Source organism: Notolepis coatsorum (genome assembly GCF_963971535.1).
Source record: "Notolepis coatsorum genome assembly, chromosome: 15".
NCBI classification, from domain to species: domain Eukaryota; kingdom Metazoa; phylum Chordata; class Actinopteri; order Aulopiformes; family Paralepididae; genus Notolepis; species Notolepis coatsorum.
Window position 1 is genome coordinate 96468355 of NC_140179.1, and position 26078 is coordinate 96494432.

The 26078-nt window shown below is 42.8% G+C and overlaps 1 protein-coding gene across 1 annotated transcript; it reads right to left on the minus strand.

Annotated features, from left to right (window-relative positions):
• Positions 1-151: 151 nt before the first annotated feature.
• LOC311241275 (aldo-keto reductase family 1 member B1-like) lies at positions 152-25025 on the minus strand. The gene is made up of 10 exons (XM_084330046.1): positions 24832-25025; positions 13859-14026; positions 11434-11550; positions 11146-11223; positions 8263-8385; positions 7056-7162; positions 6340-6421; positions 3011-3094; positions 2804-2886; positions 152-2458 (listed from the first exon to the last, which is right to left on the minus strand). Exons 1-10 carry the CDS (start codon positions 24895-24897, stop codon positions 2416-2418), a joined length of 951 nt encoding a protein of 316 aa, XP_084186172.1. The 5' UTR covers positions 24898-25025; the 3' UTR covers positions 152-2415.
• Positions 25026-26078: the final 1053 nt, after the last annotated feature.

The following is a 26078-nucleotide window of genomic DNA, read 5'->3' on the forward strand; positions in this document are numbered from 1 at the left end:
AAAAGTTAAAATCCACTCCTAACAGTATTACTGGTAGATGTTTTTCCCTTTGGTAATTGTGGTTATTAATCTTGTAAGTCTTACCTACAATCTACAATCAGTTATTGACTATTGATATAATTCCTCACATAAGACACTTAAGACAATTAGCAATTTCTTAAACACATCAGCCTTTAATCTAATATAAAATAATACAAGCAGGGGGAGGGGGGGGGGTAGACGACTCTCACAGGAACTGAAAGTAGCAATTTCTCAATAGTATCAACACACATGATGCAGAGGGTATGAGTCAGAAGTTCTCAGAACCGATGAGGGGAAGTGTCATCATAAGGCAAGTTCGGAGTGCAGATGTTCCGTCTGAGACGACAGTACCTGGAATTTGCCTGGATGTGTTCATTTACGCCATCAAATCATTAACCACAAAAGATGACAAATGCCCACACAAGTAAACACATCTCGTCATTGGTTAACCTGTGACAGGATCGGGTGTGAAAATGTTTAAAACAAAAAATACATTTCTTTTAACAATAATGCAGTACATTCCTTTGTGTACAGATTCATGTAAAGTAAACAAAAAGAAGATGCAGTTGACCTATTCACAAGTTCAAACCTCCGTCATCAACTGACTGCATGAGAGGATGATGGTTTGCGGTGGGATAAGATCATGAAGGTTAGTTTGGCTTGCATGTGGCAGGGTGGCATAAGCCCAAGATGGCTGATCCACCCTGAGAGGCCCAAGATGGCTGATCCACCCTGAGAGGCCCAAGATGGCTGATCCACCCTGAGAGGCCCAAGCTGCGTGATTACGAAACCAAGCCGCATTTCTCGGAGACGCTCTCTGATTGGCCGACGCCTGTTTCTACACTGGTTAAGCTTAGGCACTCTTCGAAGTTGGTTAAGGTTAGAGTTTGTCTTAGAGCATGGCGATAGAACGCCAGGTAGTTTGCAGGCTGTTTGGCGTGGAAATGGGCAAAGACACAGCTCGTCACGGATTGGGCAAACGCATCAGTGGCAAATCAGAGAGCGTCTCAGAGAAATGCGGCTTGGTTTCGTAAGCACGCCTCCCGGATGCAAGGGTGGCGAGACAGGTTCAATTGAGGATCGGGTGGTTATTTCTCTAGTCCGAAAAATGAAAGTATGAACACGGCTTCCAGGGTAGCATTGATGTAGAGTGAGAATAAACCTGAACAAAAGGGACTATATGCTCTCTTGTCAGTATATCCAGGGTTATGGGCAGGTGGGTGGCTGGTGTTTCTTGATGGTTGATTGACTATGTTCTTATAGTGCTGAGGTTGATCTGGCCTCCCTGCCTTGTTGCTCTCCGTGGGGAGAGTGGAGGGGAGGTGATCGTAGCCTCGCCTCCCGAGAGAGCGCCTGGTACTCCTGGGAAGGGATGGGTGTCGGCCCCCATGACCTTTCGGGAATTGACGAGACAGCGTTATCGGTGAAAAGAAGAGGCGAGTAGGCCTTCTTGGAATTCCTGGTCCAAAGCATGTAGATGGTTTTCCATTGCAGTAGGATGGCAGCTCATGCAAGATGACAGCTGAGGTGTTTTGACAGCTGTCAAAACATTGCTTAAATCGCGGGAGATGTTTGTGGTTGACTGTAGACATTTAGCTATGAACACATTTTGGCAGTTTATCTTTACTGCCACTGGAGACTGAAATCATACGAATACAACAAAACACTATCACTTGCTCTCACTGCTCACTTTTCAGTTGCTTTCTTCTTTCATTTCATTCTCATGACTGTCGAAGCTTAGCTCCCTTTGTATTTGATCTGTAACGATCATGATCACACATTCTCATCAGTACTCGGTACTTCAGTCACTTTTGTCTGGGGCAATTAAGCCCTAAAGATGTGTCAGAACAATTCAAATCGGAGGGTAGCAGTTTCAATCCCTCACGTGATAAAAAGGAACAGTGATCGACCCAAGTCCCAGTGCTTCTGAGGAATGAGATCAGAGAGACAAGTTTGTGTTTCTATGAATTTCCAGCAAGAAAATTACAACAGGCCAGTTGTAAAACACACTGTATCGGCTACTATAGTCTACTGTAACAGTTAACTCACTGTTCAAAGCAGTAACTTTCTATTGTGCATTATAATGTATAGAGGGAATACTGGTAATAAAGACAACGTGTGATTCTCCTGAGAAATGCAGCGCTGCATTGTGTAAAACCAATAGACCTCTTTCACGGTTTGCAAATGTAAAAAAAAAAACAATGAAGCTCATAGGCAAAATAGCAAGGGTTTTGCCTACAAGATGACCCCTTGACCAAAAAGATGATCTACACTAGAATCACTTGACTAGGAGGAAGAGGAGGGGAGCAGTGAGGAAGACTGGAGGGGAGCAGACATTTCCAAGTGAACTCCAGTACCCACTGTGAACGTATGAGAAAATACATATTTTCCATCTCAGAATTCGGCATTGAAGGGATAATCCTTGTGCTTTAAGCCCCTATATGATAAAAAAAAGAAAAGAGAGAATGTCATACAGTATATTATTTGTACAAATCTAGCCTTCCAAATATTTATTTTTTTCAAAAAGTGAAAACAGGTCGGTAACAGAGCCAACCCTAAACTGTTGTACATTTTCTAAAATATCACCCTAGGATTGACAACGGCATTTTGAAACCATAAATATCCAATGAACATTGCTATTTCCAGTTGTAAAAACGGACACTTGACATGTACGCCTAAGGCTCTACTAAGTTTGACGCATGTCATTTTGCGGTGTAGTCTTCCTTTAATATTAGAACGATTGCTATGCTAATGAAACACTAAGCGATTTCCATGAGCTCACCATTGCATGGGACAGACCCTCCAGTTCCTGTTGAAGCCTAATATGGTCTTCATTTCCTCTTCAGTCAGCTCAAAGTCAAACACCTGGAAGGATCAAGACAACACAAGTCTGTGCAATGCGCGAGACAAAAAGGGACGTGCCTGAACTGAGCGCCAAGACAAACAATTCAATCAATTCTCACACTGCTATACATAAAATAAAACATACTTGGAAATTCTCCTGAATGCGCGTGGGCGTGATGGATTTGGGAATCACAATCACGTTCCTCTGGACTTGGAAGCGGATCAGGACCTGAGGGGGGGAGGGAGACATGTGAGACAGCTCAGCAGTTACAAAGCATAGCACAAAAGCAATATTATTATAGTTGATGTGGAATGTATAGGGCTGTCCCCGACTAAGGATTTGGATGGTCGACTAAGATTGGCCAAAATTTGCCGTTAGTCAACTATTGGTCAACAAAAAAAAGAAAAGAAAAGTATAATATATATATATTTTTTTATCATTCCATTTGGGCTGTGGGGGGGGTGCTTAATGTCTGAAGGAGTCGACTGAAGGCTTCTTGTCCTCTGCAAAAGCATGCAATTGGTCCACTGATGGATACATCTTGATATTTGTCTAGTCTAGTGTGTTCATTAGATGGGTGAAATCCTCTTTCAGTGCCTCTGTGCCCGTTTTCATAGGCAGTTAGCCTCTGGTATGCGTGCCATTAGCATTAGCCACGCTTCTAGGCCTCTTTTCTTTTGGAAAGAACGATACAAAAAAAATATATATCATTTAAATTTTTTTTTAAATTATATTCGACTAAGAGGTGGGCCAGTCGACTACGGCTCCTTTCGACTGATTAGTCGACTAATAGGGGTCAGCCCTAGAATGTACACATAACATGATGTGGACAGGTTGCAGCATGGCGAGACCTAGGTAGGTTACAACAATGGGCATAAAGCCCAGTTATCCTTAGAATGGCAAGCTAACAAAATATTTATACAAGAGAGTAGACAAAACTAAGTGGAGCATTGACATACATAATATGAATTATAGATATGATGTACAGAGAGATGGATAATGACGTATAGTATGAGAAGGCTTTGTGTGTACTACGTGTGTATACAAGTTGATGGTGATGTGTAGAGAGAGAGCGAGAGGGGGCGGGAGTAGTGCGTGTAGATCGATGGGAGTGAAAGCTATGTGTATGTGATTATGCATGTGCGTGCATGTGAGATAGTGAGATGGTAAGAGAGACAGAGAGAGGGAGGGATAGTGTGTTTGTGCGTGTGTGAGAGAAAGAGAAGTGCTAAATGTCCCTGTCAATAGTCAATCATAATAACACTTAGGACAGGATCCACAAAGGGTTTGCGCGGCTTTTCCCGACGCAAAGCTGGTGCATAATAGCTCTGAAACTCAGTTTGCTATCCACAGAGGACGCACAACGGGTGAAATGAGGTGGTAACTGCCTTCCGTCAGAATTGCGTCCGGTGCAATTATCGCATATTTAAATGAGGTAAAAATGTGGGCGGAAAATGTCCCCTATCTATGCAAATGAGCCTCGTTCAAAAATGCTCACAATCCACAAAGCCCAGCGCCAATTGCACCGAGCAGTTATTAACGCTACGCACCTACCGTCTTTACAGACATGGTGGTAACTGTTGGTGCTGTTGGTGTGAACGCAATCGAACTTTATATAGAACCTAATCTAGGAAGCGCAGGATTTTTGGAAGTGAGTGTGAATGAGAGTGTGCGAGCGTGTGTGTGTGCGAGCGAGTGAGAGTGTGTGCGCGAGCATGAGAGAGTGTGTGTGTGTGCGAGCGAGCATGAGAGAGCGAGTGTGTGAGAGAGAGCGTGTGTGCGTGAGTGTGTGTGTGTGTGCGAGCATGAGAGAGTGAGTGTGTGAGAGAGATAGCGTGTGTGCGCGAGCGTGAGAGAGAGAGCGTGTGTGTGCAAGCGAGCATGAGAGAGAGTGTGTGTGAGAGAGATAGCGTGTGTGCGCGAGCGTGAGAGAGAGCGTGTGTGTGCAAGCGAGCATGAGAGAGTGTGTGTGAGCAAGTTTGTGAGCTGTTCAGGGGGATTTTCCCAAAAATGATCTGTCCAATAGAATGAATGACCTGGGCGACTGCATGTCCTTTGTTTACAAATTAGGTTAGCTCAAAAAAGGACAGTGTGAACGCAAACCAAAATTAAACAATGCATCATTCTCACATTTGGTCCACCAGAAAGTTTAATACAGTTTGTTTAAACAAGTGAACGTCCTCTCAGCGCTGTCAGGTGCAGACTGCTCAGCGAGGCAACTGCAGATCAGGGAAAAACTCCACACATAATGGGCGTGTCTGCGCTGGTATCTCATCCGTGCAATGTCCTTTGTGGATAGCTTGCAAAGACGGAGCAGATACCGCGCGCAAACCCCACGCAGTTAACACATTGGTTGTATCGCTTGAGTGCCAGCGCTTTAGTCAATGAGAGGACGAGCACATTTGCGTACGCATGAACTATATCTTAAATTATGGCTATGTGTCTAATACGCCCGTCGCTTATCAATGACTTGCTTGCAGTCAACATGTACGAAACGGATTGTTTTTTCATCAGTACATTTCCGTTTTATACCGTTTTGAATATGACTATAGTTTTGAAGATTTCTAGTGATTCCAGAAAAATCTGCGAAAATAGCTCTTTACTGGAATACACAAAACACGTTGTAATTTTTCGGCCTATTTATGAATCGTTTTCAAATAAACGCTAGATTATCGATAGTATATGTGTACTTATGCACGCTAGAGAAGCGGGCTGAAAAATCGATTATCTATGCCCTGCCTGGCGCTAACATTACACACACACACACATAGGAGACACGTTGTGAACGCTGTGAAAAAAAACTCTGATTAACCCAATACTGTTAAAATAAAGTCCTTACCTCACATCAGATGTTCTGCAAAAAGATTAATCAAATTCCTGATCGCCATTCCAAATATCGATCGCGTTTATTGATCTAATGTTATACCTCGAAACACATAATCGTCGCTTCTTCCAGTTCCCTCAGTGTATGCAATAGTCTCAGGTTACATTGCCTCAGAAGTAAAATGTGGAGCCCGGAGTTTTTTTTTCTGATGCATTCCCATTGACTCCATTCCAATGGGTGCAATACCATCCGGGAGACGATAGGGGGCGGTATTTGCCCTTTTCGAGCTCAGAGCCAGTCCCAATGATAACGTGAGGCTGGATGGATGAAAAATTAAATGGATATCGCTAATAAAAGAAATAACGATTAAATAACAACATTTCTCATCATTGGCACTCAACGCATGGCGGCCAACAACGAGATTTCTCGTCGTTGGCACTCAATGTGTTAAGGGTTCAATTACCACCGCGCAATCCATTCTTAGTGGATCCCGCCCTCAGTGTTATTGTTTGACTGACTCCACTCCTCTGAAAGGCACTGATATTTCACTTTCATTCAGGTGGTCCCAAGTTAGGTAACCACATTCACATTAAAGGCTCTGCGGTTTCAAATAACTACTATGAATATTGCACATGATGGAGTCCTGTACCTGGGCTGATGTCTTCTTGTGCTTCTCTGCAATGGCCTTGATGTTGGGGTCGTCCAGGAGCGAGGGGTCCTCAGGTTTAGCCCTGGAATTGACAAGCATCATCCATAACCTTTCACTGTACTAATTCAAGCATAACATTTAGGGATGCAGATATATATATACACAATATCCTCTATATATACAGACAGTATATTAGTAATCAGTATTGGCCAATTTGGGTTTTAAGAAGCTCAATTGGAAACAGTTTGGTTTTATTTCTATGGCCACTTGTAGAATTAACATTTTGACATTTACATTTAGTCATTTAGCTGACGCTTTTATCCAAAGCGACTTACAAGTTATGTACAACAAGTCAGCAGGAAGGGTACAACTCTATCAGCTGAGTAACAATGTTCATCAAAGTGTTGAAACTTGAGTGCTGCAGTGTTGAGTGCATAGTAGTGGAGACATATTAGTAGTACATTAGGAAGAGTGCATGATAGTAGAGGACAGTATTAGTCAGAACTTAGGTTAGTGTTTTTTTTTTCATTTCAGATTTGTCTGACACTCAGTCTTGTGTTGCCTGGTTACCACTTGTGTTGTGGTTAAACAAACTCGAGTGCCAAAGTGAACAGAATAAAGGAGCAGGAATTGAACCAGGAACCTTCTGATTATGAGTTGACCACTCTACCTCCTGAGCCACTGTCGCCTCCTAATGGTGAATGGTGTGTACTGACCAGGGTCTGTCAGGGGAGCCCAGAGGGCTGTAGGCCGTTACTGAGATGCCCTGAGAATGGCAGTAGCTGATCAACTTCTCCTGGGTCAGATAAGGGTGGCACTCCACCTAGTGGGACAAAGGGGGAGAAAAAATATATATATACCGGTATATATATCAATACATATAACGATATCTGCTTCCATAGAAAATAATGTTAAGATAATACATTCAGTCTTCATCATATTGGACTGCATGGTAATGGGAAGTATGATACAGTATACAGCAAATTCTCATTTCATGAGAATCATGCGAGTCTTCTGGCTAAATATTCGCTTTTTTTTTTTAAATGTAATTAATTAAGACAACATAATTGCATATCACAATTCAATATTGATAAAAATAAATTGTTTATAATAAAATAAATAAATAAGTTCAATGTTGCTCAATAGATCATGGTGAGACAAAGATTACGTTGGCAGTAATATGCTTTTGGGCAACCTGAACAACACGGTTACAGATTTTTCAACATTGATATGGTTTGATATGATATGCTTTACGTGTAGTGCCACAAGGCAGCACAGAAGTGGAGTCCTCACAGTGAAAAAGGATGTGTGATTTTAAATATAAAAAGGAGTAGCAGAACACCTAGATATTTATAGGTATAGAAGGACGTTTCTCGAAAACAGCAAGAATATAAGGTCACCACAGCGAGTTGGTCTAGTAGCCCTGAGGAGAAACGCTGCAACCATTAAGAATTAACAGACATTTAACCGGCAGGCCCGTCACTTTTAATTAAACGTTTAGGAGAGATGTCCTTAAAGGTCTCTTGCCCTTTTAGATCAGTTCTACAGATCTTACATTTGAGGGCTAGTTCTGTTTTCTTCAGACTGGGGGTTCAGACTGACAAACAGTTTTGATTTGACCCTGTTGTGGCTAAGCAGGCCTGTGGTACTGTGCATCTGGGAGCTTTAGACTGTAACCATCTCAAATACGCTACACTGTGCAATATATTCATTATGTTGTGAACTGAGAAATGTGTCTTCTTTCTTTCTTTCTCATTATTGACATTTGAAGCAAGTGTGGGGTCGCCAAAGAAAATCCTATATAAAATGGGGTCAACTCATGGTATAAAAAAGTTTGAGAACACCTGCACTACTTGTAACCTGCCAGAACCTTCTCTCAGCCATCATACTGCATCAATAAAGATTAAAGATCCAATGGTGTACCTGGTTGTTGGCAGGTTTGTACTTAAGGCCAGGCTTGTTGAGGATGGCTTCCAACTGCTCCTTGTTGAAGTTGGAGACGCCGATTGCTTTGACCAAGCCAGCATCCACCAACTCTTCCATTGCCTGAGAAAATCAACCAGCGCCAAAGTCATGAAAGCCGATAATTCTACTGGACCTCAGTTTTTTACTCTTAAAAAAGAAGCATAATGTGATATGGGCAAAGTATCAAATTGCAATATTTGTTCTTATAGTCGGGTTTTGCCGCCATGCGTTGATCCTTTGATATTTTTCCTTTGATCCCCGTTCTACACACTCAGCCGGAGCTCCCTAGGTCTCCCTGGCTCATCTGCCTACGTTGGAATTGCAATGGCGATCAAATCTCACCAGGTGGCAGTATCGCCTACCTTTTGAACTGGGGATATCACTTGTTCCCAGTACTGAGTTTACCACCGGCTGTTTCCGCCTAGGAGTGGATCACAACATAGAAATCGGTGGAAGATTTGGTGCATCAGAGCTATTCTTTCCCGTATGGTAGCCATGCCCAATATACACGAGTAATTGCGATCGCCATGGGATCGACTGGGATTTTGTTATTTTTAGAGTACTTTCTGACTGAGGTAAGGTCTATTTTTTTATGTAAAACATGCTTCTGTACCGATCAGTCGTGTTTTCCCGGATGTAAAACATGCTTACAAACACGATCGCAGTTTCTAGTTAAAACGACTGATGATTTTGTGAAGACACATATATGTACCTTTGATTTGGAAGTATTTGGGGTTTAGGTGATCAACCAGAACGATTTGGGCATATTGCATATAACGCGGCATATCTCGCAATCTATGAAAAAAGACTGGATTATTTTGGAAAGGGGCGGTGTTTAGCGTGTAATAGCGCACAAACTACAGTATGTAGAAATGAACTGATTAGTCAGTGATTGACTATGAACAATGCCTGTCAAATGAGCCGTACTATAGCTATAATACAGCAACAAACATTGCTAAAATGGGCAATAATGCTGGCGCCATCGAGTACAGATGGGGAAAGAGGGTGGTGCCCAATGAGTTAACAATATTTGACAGTGTTAAATGTTTCCAGTACAAATCGTGTGTGATGTCTTGCATACATGTACCTTTGCCCTCGTTGAGAACGCAAGGATCTATGAAGCCCCGCCCATGTCTTCCGCTAAGCTGCAACACTTCTTAGCTACACAATCTTGTTATAACTAAGAGATTCAGTGAAGAAAATAATTGTTTTCGTGCACAGATCACTAGATGCATAGAGTTTCATTCAGTTTCCTGGATGACCATGTGGCCAGCTGGACGATAGCGGCTGTGATCAGCAGGATTAGTTGCATCACACAGGCGGCTCCCATTTTGAGGAAGTACAGAGAAGCCCCTCTGCACAAATTACAATCTGTATAGTCAAAGTCATGCCTTCAAGAGGAGTTAACTGTTGGGGGGACATTTAACCTCTTAACAGGCGGGCAGAAAAGTGGCAATTTTCTTTACTGCATACCTTTTTTGTAAAGCTTAGCTTTATACTTTATGCTTATAGCACATGCATAAGCCTCTGGTCTCTTTTGAAAGATAACACTGAAGTTACTAATACAAAAAAAGATAAATCACTTTTAGTGCTAATGAAATGGAGTAACAGAGGTCTGAACTTGAGTTGAACTTGTGTACTCGCATTTTTCTGTAGCAGTTGCAATAAACAATATAAAAAATTAATAGGTATAAGCTGGAAAACACTGCGATTCCATAGCCTGAAGTCTTATGTAGTACAGGTCTAAATTTAATAAAAATCCGTTCAGAAACAGTGTGCCAAAAAAAAAGCTCTCCAGAATTCCATTTCCTCATCCACGGCCATTAATTCGAAGTCCGATTGACTTCTGGTTTTCGCTCGTCAACTTTCACCTACTGTAGATCCCTTATTCGCATATCATTGGAAAGCTACACTCATTGGCTACAATGTTGACCAATACTCTTTGCAATTGGCGGATTATTGACAGTTCTGGAGCCTCGGGAGTCCGGGGTGGTCATCTGACGCTTGCACGTAAAGAAATCGCACGCCTGACATATCGTCATGTAACTGGAGAACCGAGGCACGGATTTGGTCGAGTGAGGTGGCGTTTGAACGGCAACAAATAAGAGCTTTAATTCGGTAATTGATATGTTCGGTGAAGAGGTTAAGAAGTTAAGAAAAAGGCGGTTAGGTGGCCGAGCGGAGATTGCGTTCGTCACCAGCCCCGGAGCTGTGAGCTGGATTCGCCTGTTCGAGTCCAGCTCACAGCTCCGGGGTTGTCACCAGCTTGGCTGGCCGTCTGCACTAATACAATTGGCTGTATTAGAGGGTGGGAGAAGCTGGCGGGGTGGGTCCGGGTCGTTGTAAACAGCGACTCCTACAGTTCGGTTGGGGCGCCTGCTAAGCGCGGATAGGACTCGAGGGGGATAGTGTGGTCCTCCCACACGCTACGCCCTCTCGATGAGAATCCGCGCTGCCAGGTGAAAAGAAGCGGTGATTGGCTGGACGTGTGTCGGAGGAAGCACGTGGTAGCCTCCACTCTCCCAGATGATCTGACTGTGGGGGGTAAGTGCGCAGCGACCAGGAAGGGACTGGGAATTGGCATACGACTAACATTGGGATGGGAGAAAATCGGAGGAAAAAGACCAATAAAAAAAAAAAAAAAAAGAAGAAGTTAAGAAAAGGATATAAACCCAAGTTCCAGGCTTGTTTCATACAAACAGTGCCTTGGATAAATTAGGTTGATACATAGAGCAATGTCCTTTTACTTATCTATTCATGTCAGCTCTTGAGTCATGTCGGCTCATCCCATTGCTAACCTGTTGTTCCAGTTTTTAAGTAACTCGATAGTTTTACACTTACCTCCCATGTCTCCAGGAAGTGACTATCGTCATTCACGGTGTCTCCTGCACTGTCCAGGGGAAAGTTCTCATCGCCAGCCTGTACAACAGAGATGTAAGTCATAAAAAAAAAACACACTACATTCCCATGAATCTGACACCTCAGGGGCCTAAATGATTCCATGCGGAAATATCAAATGAATATAGGTAGCGTACTAAAAGAAAACAGCATACAAATAGTATAACGGAGAGAATTGTGTGTGTTAAAATGGATTTAAGAAAAGACAAAGTACTTTTTTTAAAGTCCCACCTTGAAACCCATTGGCCAGTGGATCAGGTAGAGATCCAGGTAGTCTAGCTTCAGATCGCTGAGTGTCTTCTCACAGCCTCCCCTCACCCGGGCCTTCTCGTGGAAGGTGCACCACAACTATGGGGAGAACATGAAACTCAAGAGTCTGGCAAATCACCACATATTTTGGGTTAAAGGAGCACTTCACCCAAAAATTTTCATTTGTATATCAATTACTCACTCTGTGATGCCTTGAATCCACGGTTAAGGTAGAATCCAAAAAACGGTAGCCAATACTTGACGAATTTAACGTTGGCCAAATTTAACAACAGCAAATAATCTGTTCACAAACTCTCAAATAAATCTTGCGGTATAATCCAAGTCTCCTTTATCCAGTCGTACGCTCAATACTTCACAAACGCATGTAATTTAGCAAAAAAACTTGCAGACTAAAACATTTCACAACTAGGACAGAGAGACTTCGGCTCAGCTTCTTCCCCCAGGCCATCAGAGCCTTGAATACCGAACTCTCCACACACAAGCACACATGAGCACACACACAACACACACACTGTACACGCTCACACACTAGCAGCCACTTTTACATGAGCACACACACACACTCATGCTGCACACGCTCATACTTATGGTCACTTTACAAAAGGAAAGGTCACTTTAAGAATAGTATAGTATAACTTGAGATTGTATAATATAGCATTGTATAGCAGTGTACATAAAGACCCAGTGCCTCATCCGTAGCTAACAGTGTATTGCACTACCACAGGACCTAGCATGTCCTACCATGCTCTGTAAATAACTCAATGTACATATACCGATATGCCCTACTTTGATTACTTGTTTTATTGCACAATGTCGTTCTATTGGATTCTCATTATATATTACTATTGTATTATGCACAATCGTTGCGGGCAAATAAAACTCTTGACTTGACTTGATTTCCAGTTACACACTCTCACACACGTACATGTAGCATGCCTGAGGAGCACGTGTGCTTGAACTTGTGTATTCAATTGAAATCCTGCCTCCCAGCTCATTCATTGGGGGGTTAGGTAGTGGGTGAGTGGAAGAAGAACTCCTGGCCAATGAACAAGCTGGGAGGCGGACATTTCAATTGAACACGCAGGCAGAGTTCAAATTAGGGTTGTTACGGTGATGTGAAATTCCCCATGAATAACAAACTCATGATGACAACACCGGTATTACCGGTGTGACAACCGGACATTTTACACAATGACACTCGATGTCTGCAGAGCGCTTACTTTGATATTTTAATGTTATGCAGCTACGTTGATCCGGTGTGTCTGTCCGTCTACGTCTGTTTTTAATTCATTTTCAATGAGGAGTAGTATCTATATGCTGGACAGACTGTAATACCTTCCGTACATTTTCCATCCATTCATTGATGGATCAATGTAGTTGTTATTTAAGCACATCACACAATTTAGCTAGACTGGTCCTCTGAGCTTCTCTCCAGTCAGGTTGCTGTCGGGGTTTAAATCCGAAATATTGCCAAATCCTCCAATGTGTTTGAGTTTGTGTTTTGATATACAGTCGTTTTGCTGGTGTTAAAATTGGCCCGTTAACTTCGACATCAAGTATGGCGACCGTTTTGTGGATTCTACCTTCACTGTGGAAGCATGCAGGGAAAGATCTTCATGAATTCAAGGCACGACAGGGTGAATAACTGATATACACGTAATTTTTTAAGACCAAATTACACTGAAGAGATGTGATAGTGGGTGCCTAGGTGACATCCATATAGGGCTGGAACTAACGATTATTTTGGTAGTCGACTAATCTGTCGATTATTTTTTCGATTAGTCGACTAATCTAACGATTATTTCTGTCACACCCTCCATCTCTGCTTCCTGTGGGCGCGGCTCCTTTTCCGGGCTCTTAGCCGACTTCTTAGCTTAACATAACAGACCGACAGTAAGTTTGGGGGAACTAATGGGATAACTGGGGTTGCAACAAAAGCGCAACTAGGGCTAAAAACACAATGAAATAAAATAATAATAATAATAATAAATAATAATAATAATAATAATAAATAATATATCCTTCTTAGCAGAGTTCTTAGCTTAACATCCCAGGGAACTAATGGGATAACTGGGGATGTTGTTTGCTCCTGACAAGAGTCTCAAAGTCTGGGGTGATGGTAGACAAAGCAACTCTGGGGTCATACTCAATGTTCCTCCGCTTTGTCTTCAGCTGGACCAGAGCTGAGAAGCCACTTTCACAAAGATAGGTAGTTAAAAAAAAAAAAATGTTGACCCATCAACGCAAAGATTCTGCGTCGACGAGTTTTTATGATCAACGTCGTCGATTATGTCGACTAATCGTTGCAGCCCTACATCCATATATCTACAGTCTGTAGCTGCAGTAATACGAGCATGCATGCACCTCCCGTTACGAGTCGACTCACCTTGCTAACCACAAAGAGGTCCGCTCTCTTGACCACACCATCCTTGACCATGGCCTGAATGCCCTCGCCCACCTCCGGCTCATTCGTGTAGACAAAGGCCCCGTCGATGAGCCTGTAGCCTGCCGAGATGGCTGCTTTCACCGCCTCCGTCACCTTGCCAGGGGGAGACTGATAAGACATGGCCAGGGGGTTAGTGTCAATGTCCGCAGCAGTAGAGGCAGTTTATTTTACAATGTTTTTGTGGAGCTAAAGCTGAACTTGAATATCCACAAGAATCTAATTATTTTGTATGGTTATTGGTCTCTTATAATGAATGGAATTGGGCTCTGTAATTTGGATGATGGAAATAAAAGACTGCTTCAGCAAATGAAGATGAAGAAATGAAGGCTAGGGCTATTTTATTTTATTTATATTTATTTATCCAGCAGGGTAGGTTCTATTTGTCAGCAACGCCCTGCTTCACATTCGTTTACACACCTGGGAGCTGCTCAGTACAACCATAGTCTGACACTGTTGGCCACTGAGCAACACTACTGGAGCAGTTGGGAGTTAAGTGCCTTGCTCACAGGCACTTCAGCGGTTGGTATTGAGGGACAGGAGAGAGTTATTCATTCACTTTCCCAGCCAGGGGGATCGAACTGGCGACCTTCCGGTCACAACCCCACTTTTCTAAGCTTTAGGCCACTACTAGATATAGGGGTGTTAACGGTATCTGAATACAACACTTCTTTGATTGCAGCCAGTATGACATTTTACATAATGAAGAAGCAGAGAGACAACATGTAGGCTAGCACTAAAACCTTCCTCTCATTGAAGGATGCAATTAACCCAGCAGCTATGTTAACACATTCAGCGCCAGACCCGAGATATCCCGGGTTAACTCGCCATGCATTGGGCGCCAGACCAGAGATTTCTCTGGTTTTGGTAGTTTATTCGATATTTGTATTCATTATTTATCCAGGGACCACTGTGTTACCATAGGGGATGAGTCTGAGGTCGCAATACCGGCCGCATCCAGCTAGACAACGGTATCGAGCACCCTTTGTAACAGTGTATCTTAGCCTGTGTAATGGCCAAACGTCTCCGGTTTCATGTTTCCTTGTCGGGCGAGGGGAGCCGTTCTCCCGGTTCCATTGAAGCGCGTCAAATATCCCCGATCCATATGTTGTGGTGGATTATGCCGTGGACCAAATGGACATTGGATGTACCAGATGGCGATCAAACAATTGGAATATTATTTTTGGAATATTCCCGATCACAGGTACGATCTGACGTACATTTTTGCTTGATCTTGCAATGCTTTTATACCGATCGGGCTGATAAGTGTTTTTAGTGTTCAATACGAATGCCGTTACTGACAATCAAATAATCAGAAACGAGTCAATGTGTCAAATAGTACAGGACGTATCAACAGCTCAGTGAACTTATGAAAATGGAAAAATAAATATTAAGACCTTAGTGAGTGATTAACAGTGCCTGGAAAGACATATGCGAAGGCCATGATATTTTCATCATGAAATGCTGTATTTATACTGCATTTGTTTATGATTGGAGGTGGGAAGTGGGAAACGCACCATCTACGACCTACGTGTTCAAGCTACAACAGGGTTAGAAATTAACATTTTTTTTCAAGGGCTTTTTTTGCCCCCCTTAATTGATTTTCGGGGGCTTTTTTTTGTATTTCGGGGGCACTGCATTTTTATGATAAGCGGTAGGGGTGGGACGGTTCACAAAATGGACGGTTTGGTTCGTATCACGATTTTGGGGTCACGGTTTTCAGTTCGATATACGTTAATTTTTATTAAAAAAAAATGTAACACTCAAATCTAAACATGCTTCTCATTTATTAAAAATAAAATAAAAGGTTTACAGTGTTTACAGCCTTAAATAATGTTTGGCACACAAAGACCGAACTGACTGAAAAATATAGGCTACATTTGTCAAAGTATTAACTTAGTGCAAACAAACAATATGCTCAGCCAGCACTAGACTTTCCTTTCTTTAATTAATATAAACACACAAAAACAATGTCAACCATGTTTAAATTCCCTGATTGTCAATTCTTAATGGAAAGATTCGTTTTCTGCTTGAAATTATTATGTTTCTGTCTACATTTATTTAGACTAACATTATTTAAATATTGAGTGCAACTGTGGTGGATTACGTAATTCGGTGAGTTGGAACTATCTATCATTTTAGCGTGTGGCACCTTCAGCTCCGGTCACGTTAGGAGCAGTTCATAACATCAACAAGCAGCGCGAAAGCGATAATAGTCCCGGTTGGAGTTAGTAAAACACAGTTGTAGAGCTGCCGCGATAACCGCATTACCGCGGTATCGCTGTTGCATCACGCTCACCGCAGAGTTAGGCTGAATACCGCGTCACCGCTGTTTTTTATCATAATAATAAAGTTGGCTTGCGGCTCTGCAGATATACCCTACTCGGTTCCAAGCGACCCTATTGGGTAGAAGTGGTACCAGAAAAGTCATGTGAAACATTGCAGACCACTGACTGGTCAGAAGAGAGACGCGTCACACGTAGCCTCAGTCTGAACAAAAACAGAACGCCGGCGCCGCCATCTTTACTGCCTCGCTAAGGATGCATTTCGTTCAGGATTTGTTTGCGACAGAACCAAGCAATAAACAAAAAATAATGGATTCACTGTGTATTCTGCCTTATTTATTGATGAAACAAAACCGACATCAACCCAATTTACCACCGAGCGGAGAGTTTAGTGTCACAACAAGATCGCTGATGTGTTAAGTTTGTTGTTGTTAATACTACCGTCAGCCGATATACACGAGAGGTAACGTTAAACCCGGGTTTGCTTGGTAGAATACACAATGAGAGGTAACGTTAGCTTTGGCAGAATAGACGCAGAATAGAGAGTCTGGTTAATGTTGTTATTGATTGATTGATTGATTGATTGAAACTGTGTTAAACTCTGGCTTGCTGCAAGCCCTCGGACATCTATGCCCACGGAGCTTTCAGTGTACACAAGCGAGCGGCCCCGCCTGCATTCCCACACGGAGACAAACGGAGTAGTACCTGGCTGCAGTGGAAAAGGAACGAAGTACCAGGTGCCTAAAGCGGGTCGAGTCGAGTAGGTACTATGCAGTGGAAAAGCGCCATTAGACTAGAGGCAGGCTATAAGAGTAGACTACTAAAAAAAAAAAAAATGCATTCAAACTTTTTTATTTTTTTGTGCGCACTGTGCGGTAATTACCGCGGCGGTAGGAAATATTTCGCAAATTCGTGCGGTAAGGAAAATATCAATACCGCGGCAGCTCTACACAGTTGTATGTTAGCCTTCTTGGATGTTAAATAAACGCCTATCATTGTCTTTAAACACCCCGCCTCTCAGACTCCCATTTCCTCCTCTGCTACAGTAGCTAGTAGCTACGGTGTTAGCTGTTGTTGTGAAGGGCTAGCTAGCTAACAGCTACAAACATTGTACAAACTGCTAACGCTATGGCAAGATGTGTGTAGGCCTATGTAATGTTAATGGCTATGTTTTTAAAGTCGTAATGAAGATTGATTTATATTGTGCGTGCCATTTTTACACAAACTGACTAGCACCTGGCTGGCTGCAGTGCTGCTGCTGCTGCCTGCATCCAGTGCAGAACACCGGCTCCGCCAAATGAATTTTTTTATTTGCGCGTCATCTGAACGTACGATACACAGACGCTCCATTACCGGATAAATATAGATAATTAGTAAACTGTCGGGGGCATTAAGTGCCCCCCTTAACTGATTTTCGAGGGCATTTTGTCCATTTTCAAGGGCATTATGCCCCAAGCCCCCGTTAATTTCGAACCCTGAGCTACAATGTTGGAAAAACATGGATGCTCACACTAAACCTTCTTGGAAATATTTTCTAACTTCTTGCATGAACTACAATGCAGCTTACATACTTCCTAGCCCCTTTTGTGACTGTGATACACCGAGTGAATACAGTCCCTTGTCCAACCATGTAAAATTCCTACAATTAAGTCTGTCTCGCTTTTCTCTATCAAAACGCTTCTCGTACAAGTATCGCAGAGAAATACATATGAAAAATCTGGTCAACACAGCTTTATTTCCGGCTGTGGGTGCCTGATGCGCCTGCGCTGTGATCGCATCAGGCAGCTAAAGCCATTTTGAGCAGTGTTGACCAGTTTATAGAAATTATTTAAAATACTTATTAGCAACGCCGAGTTTTCAAACCCTAGCGTTTGTCTGTTTGTCATGACAAGACAAACCAATAAAAAAATCGCGAATTAACCGGCGGCTACAACAACACACAGTACCTACATGCATCATTGTTTACAATGAACGGTGGGGCCATCGATACCATTGTGCATTGTTGTTGTTCTTACCTTATCTACGTAATATTAATTGATGCACCCAAACACCTGACTCAGTAGAATAGAATATAGAAGTACTTTATATACTGTGTGTTGTTGTAGCTACCTTAATTCGCGATTTTTTATTGGTTTGTCATGACAAACCAATTACATAATCCAACATATGTGTAAAGGCACAACATATTCCAGTTAACGGTATATTTTTTTAATGATTCGTTACGGCGAAATCAATACTTCCATTTGTATAAATTGCGATAAGGGGAGCTTATTATTCCTGCCTTTCTGAGGGTAACAAACTGATTTCTACCATCAAATACATGCATAGCTCCGTTTTTATTACATGTTTTATCACATTCTTGTTCATTTCATAACATTTGCATACGATTTGTTTTGAAAATATTGAGGCCAACATGGCATTTCACTATTTCGAAAGCCTTTCTGGTGATTCTAAGGCGAGATATGAGTCAAATAAGCTCCCCCTGATTCTGGTGTTGTGGTAGTGGTAGCTACATGCTGAGCTAACGTTGGTTACATCATATATATCGAGCCGATATGAGCTTATCTTATCTAATCTTACGTGGTGGTACCACGTGTGCCACTACCCGATCAAACATCCACATGGGATTGGATGGGATAAGCTCCTATCGGTTCGATATGATGTGGTTGACGTTAGCTCAGCATGTAACTATTTGTCTAGGTTAACGTAGCTAAAGTTAGCTGGCAGCCACTTTTTCCTCTGTGATGGTATAAAACTTGCGATTTGGATTTCAGTTTTTGTCATTAGTACAACGCGTAACACAGCAGCTCTTTGGCATTGTGAAGGACTGAAAAAAATTCCGCTTGATTGTCTTTAATTTGCCGCTTTAACGATCCGTTTCTCCACTTGTGAACCGTACACAATGTACCAGGCTGGACAGTTCCCCCCCACGCTGCAGTTGCGTAGCAACAACAGACTTTGATTGATTGATTGATTGAAAAGTTTATTAACAGATTGCAGAATGGGTACAGTACAGTACAGCTCAATACATACAATACAATACAAAGACAGGAAGTTGACTTCGCGAATCAGTCACTAAAGGGGCTACATACTTCCTGGACCTGGAGTATGAGAGAGATCATAATGACATTGGTCACATGCAGTGGTGCGTTATTGAAATCATCTGGGGTGACACGCACCACGTGCACGCGCGCTCCCGCGAATGCGCATTTAATGTCCCCTCGCTTGGGCACTGACTAAAGACAGTGCCTAATTGCCTCTACGAATGGAATGTAACACGTCTTCACAACAAAGTTAGGTGTGAATGTGTCTGAGAACGTATTTAACACACCTGACGACCGGCGCTATTGATATGCAAATAGCGAGTGAGCTTGCACACCGTGCTACCCCGTCCCATGAACAACGCATGCCTGGTCACATGTTTCAACTCTTTCACTTAAAAACGGCCAAAACCAGTGGCGGACTGGCCATCGGGACGTTCGGGACGAATCCCGATGGGCCGGGACCAAAGTGGGCTGGTCAAAAAAAAAAAAAAAAAAAATTTTTTTTTTTTTTTTACTTTTTAATTTTTTTTTTTTTTTGTCAGTGTGTGGGCCAGTGTGTGGGCCACTAATGTGGGCCGATGTGTGGGCCAGTGTGTGGGCCAGTGTGTGGGCCAGTGTGTGAGTCGGTGTGTGGGCCAGTGTGTGAGTCGGTGTGTGGGCCAGTGTGTGAGTCGGTGTGTGGGCCACTAATGTGGGCCGGTGTGTGGGCCAGTATGTGGGCCAGTCTGTGGGCCGGTGTGTGGGCCAGTGTGTGAGTCGGTGTGTGGGCCAGTATGTGGGCCGGTGTGTGGGCCGGTGTGTGGGCCAGTATGTGGGCCAGTGTGTGGGCCGGTGTGTGGGCCAGTGTGTGGGCCAGTGTGTGGGCCACTAATGTGGGCCGGTGTGTGGGCCGGTGTAGTGTGTGGGCCGGTGTAGTGTGTGGGCCAGTGTGTGGGCCATATGTGGGCCGGTGTGTGGGCCGGTGTGTGGGCCGGTGTGTGGGCCAGTGTGTGGGCCATATGTGGGCCGGTGTGTGAGCCATTATGTGGGCCGGTGTGTGGGCCAGTGTGTGGGCCGGCAATAAAACAATAAACAAGTTGCATAAACTAAATCAGATTAAAAATGATCACAGTTCTGGTTTGCCTTAAGATGCAGTTTAAGATGGGTCTTGAACATGGAGTATGTAGGGCACTCTCTAATCACAACTGGAAGGCTATTCCAGTAGTTACCACTTTTAACAGAGAACACAGTTTTTGCAATGGTAGTATACCGAAAAGGCACCTTACAGTCCCCTCTACTGATGGCCCTGGTGGTAATGCCAGTGTCTGCTTTCTGTTGGATGAACTCATTCAATGGGGGAGGGGCAAGTCCATGCAGAACCTTGTACATGAAGCAAGTATATTTGAAAACTTGAAAATTCTCGAAACTTAGCATGTTATGTTTTTCTAAAACATTACAGTGATGAAATGAAATTGGTTTCCTATCAAATACTTTTATGGCTTTTTTGTAGAGTAATTATATTGGTGTAAGAGTAGTGACATATAAAAGAGACCAGTTGATAAAACAGTAGGCCTACTCGATGTGTGATCAAATCATTGAATGCAGAAACATCCTTGCAGCATTAACTGGCAGGCAGGGCCTGATCTGCCTGAAGTTTTCGATGTTAAACTTGACTGTTTGTCACTTTCTTCACATGACTTTTTGAAGGTCAATGTAGAGTCCAATGTGACCCCAAGATACTTGAATTAATGTACAATGTCCAGCTCCGCCTCTCCCAGAAACACATTAGAGTGAGTGACCTCTACTGGTGACTTTGTGAACCTCATACACACTGTTTTCTTGGTGTTAAGTGAAAGACATGCTTTTGCCAGTCTTGAATGAGACATGAGACATCAGTGAATGAGATTCACGTTTCCTCCCAACCGCGAGTAGGCCTAGAAGCGCAGAAATGGAGAATGCAAAAAAAGAAAGGGTGGAGCTGAAAAAGCTAGAATTAAAAAACTAAAATTGCTAGTAAAATACGCAGAACAATGTTCTAAAATTACAGACATGTTTACCCGCTGCTGCTGCTAATGATGATGAAGTTCAAGTGGAAGGAACCAACAGTAACATGACAGGTGCATGCAGTAGCCTAGTGCATATTCTACTGTTGGTGTCTGCCGGTTCATGAGGGTTAGCTAGCCTATACTATCTCTTGCAGTGATTTCAGTCATTCTATTACAAGACAATGTGCTTTCCGTATTCCTCATTCCTTACAGCACGTGGACGTAAATAGTTGTGACTCGTGACGTTTTTTCTCTGACTAAAAGTTTAGTTAGCAATGTTAGGACTAGTGCCCACCACAGCATCAGAAGCTAAAGTGCTAACCTAGAGAGCCAATCAGAACCTAGGACGGGCTGCAAATTAATCGGCTACTAATATTATAATAGTAAATACTAAAATAAAATACTATTATGTTCCCTTCCAAATTTTCATGTTGATATAATATTGGTAATCTAATTGATTGAATTGATTAGTTGCCATTTTACATGCTTAAATAAGATGTACCTTAGAATTCCCAACTGTTAGCCATGTTCTCGATCTGTATATGATTAGTCTCATCTACATGTTTGTAAATAACCACAGCTAACTAGCTTAAGCTAACAACTAGGTCAACTACTACCCCGTAGTTAAACATATGTGATTGCATATAACAGCTAACTGCTACAGCTAAGTTCGTAGTTAGCCTATTCCATTAATGTTGAATGTATTTATGAAGGTTGTTGATGGTGGTTGGCGCTGATTAGCAGACATGATTCCGTCAGTCTGCCACAGGGCAGCTGTATTTGTTGATGCTGCTCACAACCACCAGTAGTGTATGACTGTGTGAGTGTGAATGCTTGATGGTTTCTGTGAAGCGCTTTGTGGAACAATGCTGATATACAGTTAAGAATGAGTAATTCGCTTTTGGTTTTTAAGAAAAATTTGTAAAGCTATTTTTGAAAACTACAGGGGTGAATAATACTGTTTTCTTTTGCTATTTTCTTTTAGAATACTGTTTTGGAGTCTTAATTTTTTTAATTTTTGTTTTTTTTTATCCACTTTTTCTCCCATTTTCTACATTTTCTCCCATCCCAATTTCGTATCATCCAATTCAACCCTCCCCTGTCACGAACGCTGTTTCTTGCCTCCCACAAGCCGGCTGCAATGTGGACTAAGTCATACATAGCACAAGTCCCCTCCGGTACTTGAGGTAACAGCAGTCGCATCTTTTCACCTGCGCAGCTCGATCTCTCAGTGGCGAGGAATAACGCGTGGGAGGCTCACGCTGCCCCCGACACTTCCTGATTCCACTGCGCAGGCACACCAACCGACCTGTAGGAGTCGCTGTCCACAACGCCCAATCCCCACCCATCAGTTTCCCACCCCCTAATACGGCCAATGTGTATTAGTATGAACGACCAGCTAAACTGAAAGTATCTCCAGTATCTGTGGCGAGCGCCTTGCCCACTACGCCACGTAGCCGCCAATTTTTTTAATTTTTGTTAAGAATATAGGACAGGCATATATAAGCATTATGCTTCAGTCTGTACCTTTTCAGTCACTGTAAAATCAAATATTGTTAAATGATGGGGTATATTGTATTGTGTGAGATGATGACTGAATAAACGACTACTACTACTACTACTACTACTACTACTACTACTACTACTACTACTACTTTGGGTGTTTTCAAAAGGCTGAAAAACGCTGTATGAATTCAAGCCATTATTATTGATTGCTGATGTTCTTCTTATGCAGTTGACTCTGAGGAAAGAGAGAGCGCCCAATCCAGCACAGCTGACCCTGAGGGGAGAGAGAGCGCCCAGTCCAGCACAGCTGACCCTGAGGGGAGAGAGAGAGCCCAGTCCAGACAGACAGACAGACAGACAGACAGACACACAGAGAGAGAGAGAGAGAGAGAGAGAGAGAGAGAGAGAGAGAGAGAGAGAGAGAGAGAGAGAGAGAGAGAGAGAGAGAGAGAAAACAGGCTCTTGGAATGGGTGTCTGGGAGGAAGTGGGGGGTCTTTCAATGTTGATTAAACGGCAAGCAACTAATGTCATGAGTGCCAAATTAAAGGACAATAAATCCAATCTAACTGAAATTGTGTAGCACAGACCTTTCTATTAGGGATGCTCGATATTGGCTTTTTTACCTATACCGATATTGTCCAACTCTTAATTTCCGATACCGATATCAACCGATATCAACCGATACCAATATATGCAGGGTTTCCCGCCCCAAGAAATGGAATAATTTCAGGTAATTAACATTACATATCTCTTGTTGTGGAATTAACACAACATTATGCATACTTTTGACAATAAATAAAATCAGAATTGGTTCTTACTTGCTTGCCTGGGTAAATAAAGGTTATAGAAATGTAAATAAAATATTATTTCTTTAAAACCGATACCGATATTTTTCGATATCACATTTTAATGCCGATATCGGCCGATAATATCGGTAGGCCGATAATATCGGACATCCCTACTTTCTATGGATCAAAACCTCAATATTATTATGGTGTAGTTAATACTTCATGTATCCTTAATCCCTAGGCTAATGAGGCACTAAGATGTTAGTAAAAAAAAAACATATGCCAATGACGGGAAGTAACGGTATATGTATGTGTGTGTCTGTGTGTGTGTGTGTGTGCACTGTGCATGAGTGCACATCTAGGGGCGATGTGTAGATTTGGTCTCCCTGATGTTGACTCCTTAGCCACAGCCTTGGGTTGTTTAATACTGGACAAGTGTTTCATAACGCCCGTTGTGTGGGCCGGTTTCGGGGCCGGTGCGTGGGCCGGTGCGTGGGCCGGTGTGTGGGCTGGTGCGTCTGAATGTCCCGGGCTGAATTTGTGTCCCAGTCCGCCACTGGCCAAAACTATTGAATTTGTACAAGACAGGTTTGTAGTTTTGGGGAGATTATGGGCATAATAAACTCTATAGTAAATCTGCTTTATTTTGGCGGTGTTATGTTATGTATGCGTGTGTCACTGGAATTTCCCCGTGAGGGATTAATAAAAGATATCCTTATCCTTACTTTAACTATAATCAAAGTCAAACCTAAAACACAAACTTTGAAACCTCTTATCTATATTGACTAAGGGTGGCTACTGGCTATGTATCATTCACAAGGCTAAAATGAATTGATTGATTGAAAAGTTTATTAACAGATTGCAGAATGGGTACAGTACAGTACAGCTCAATATCGTCTTGTTTCCATCAGGGTCCCCCATTTTCAATTCATTATGACATACATGACATACAGATAGACAGTACTGCTACATCTAGACATTTATGACATACCAGATTTGCAAATACAGTACTGTTTGTGACACAAAAAGTGTCCAGAAAAAGTGTGTATACATTTGACGTAGAAACTGTACATCATATATACAGCCAGCCAATACAGAGATGTATGCACACAACCATAAAACCGTAGCTGACCTTAGCATTACGAGCGAGTAGTAACGTTACTTCAAGAATACCATGGACTGTGTTTGCACGCTGTCATGCTCTCTATGCACGGCTAACGTTAATAACACATGCGCCTCACTGGAAGTATAAAAGTCAACGCACGTACCTTCCATGTCCCAAGCCCCACAATAGGCATCTGTGCACCCGTGTTCAGTTTAACACATGTTGCCATTGTTACAAAAGGACGAATGAACCCACGGGTCTGTTGCTGTAACCGGTGGGGAGAAGCAAGTCTGCAGCAGAGCCCTTTACTGGTCTGCAGGACTGACACCGTCTTGACAAGATTCTCTACCTCTTCGGTCTTCGTCTTCTTCTTCTTCTTCTTCTTCTTCTATATTTCCGGCGGACTACGCGTCTAGGCGTATTGCCGCCCCCCACAGGACAGTGGGAACACTGTAGAAATAATACGCTGCTGCTTGATTGATTGATTGATTGAAAACTTTATTAACAGATTGCAGAATGGGTACAATACAGTACAGCTCAATACACACAGGGGATGCAGACCAGAGAAAGACTTTCGTCTTGTTTACATCAGGGTCCCCCATTTTCAATTCATCAGGACATATAGACATACATGACATACAGATATTCAGTACTGCTACATCTATACATTTATGACATACCAGATTTGCAAATACAGTACTGTTTGTGATACAGAAGGAGTCAAGAAAAGGGAGTATATACATTTGACGTAGAAACTGTACATTGGAGGAGGTTGGGTGGGGTTGTGTGGGGGGGGGTTGGGTACATTGGGATATTGTCAACCATACTGGGTAATTTACATTGGAGGTGGTTGGGGGGGGGGGGGGGGGGGGGGGAGAAACACTGTATAAACAAGCAAAACTGTACATTGAGGGGGGGGGGGGGAGACACTGTACAAACAAGCAAAATTGTACATTGGACTATTGACAAAACCATACTAGGTAAATGACTGTACATTGGAGGGGGTTGGGTTAGGACATTTACAGGGGCCAGTTTTGAATTGCAGTCTCCCGTAGGTGTCCCTTGAGAGTGGTTTTGAAAGTGGGTAGTGATCCACATTCCTTTACAGCTTTGGGTAGGGCGTTCCACATTGATGTGGCATAATTGCGAAACGTGTTTAGTCCCTTATTTGAGCCGAATCTGGGTTTAACATGATTTGTGGCGCTCCCTCTGGTGTTGTGATCGTGGTATTCACTGACCTTTGGGAAGTATTTTGACATGTACATGGGTACCTTGGTCGTGTAGTGTATCTTGTAGACCAGGCCCATTGCAAGTTGCTGTACTCTGTCGTCTACTCTAAGCCATCCTAGGTTGTCAAAGTGGGCAGGGGTGAGGTGGGTTCTAGGAGTAAGGTCAAGCTCGCACGGTGGT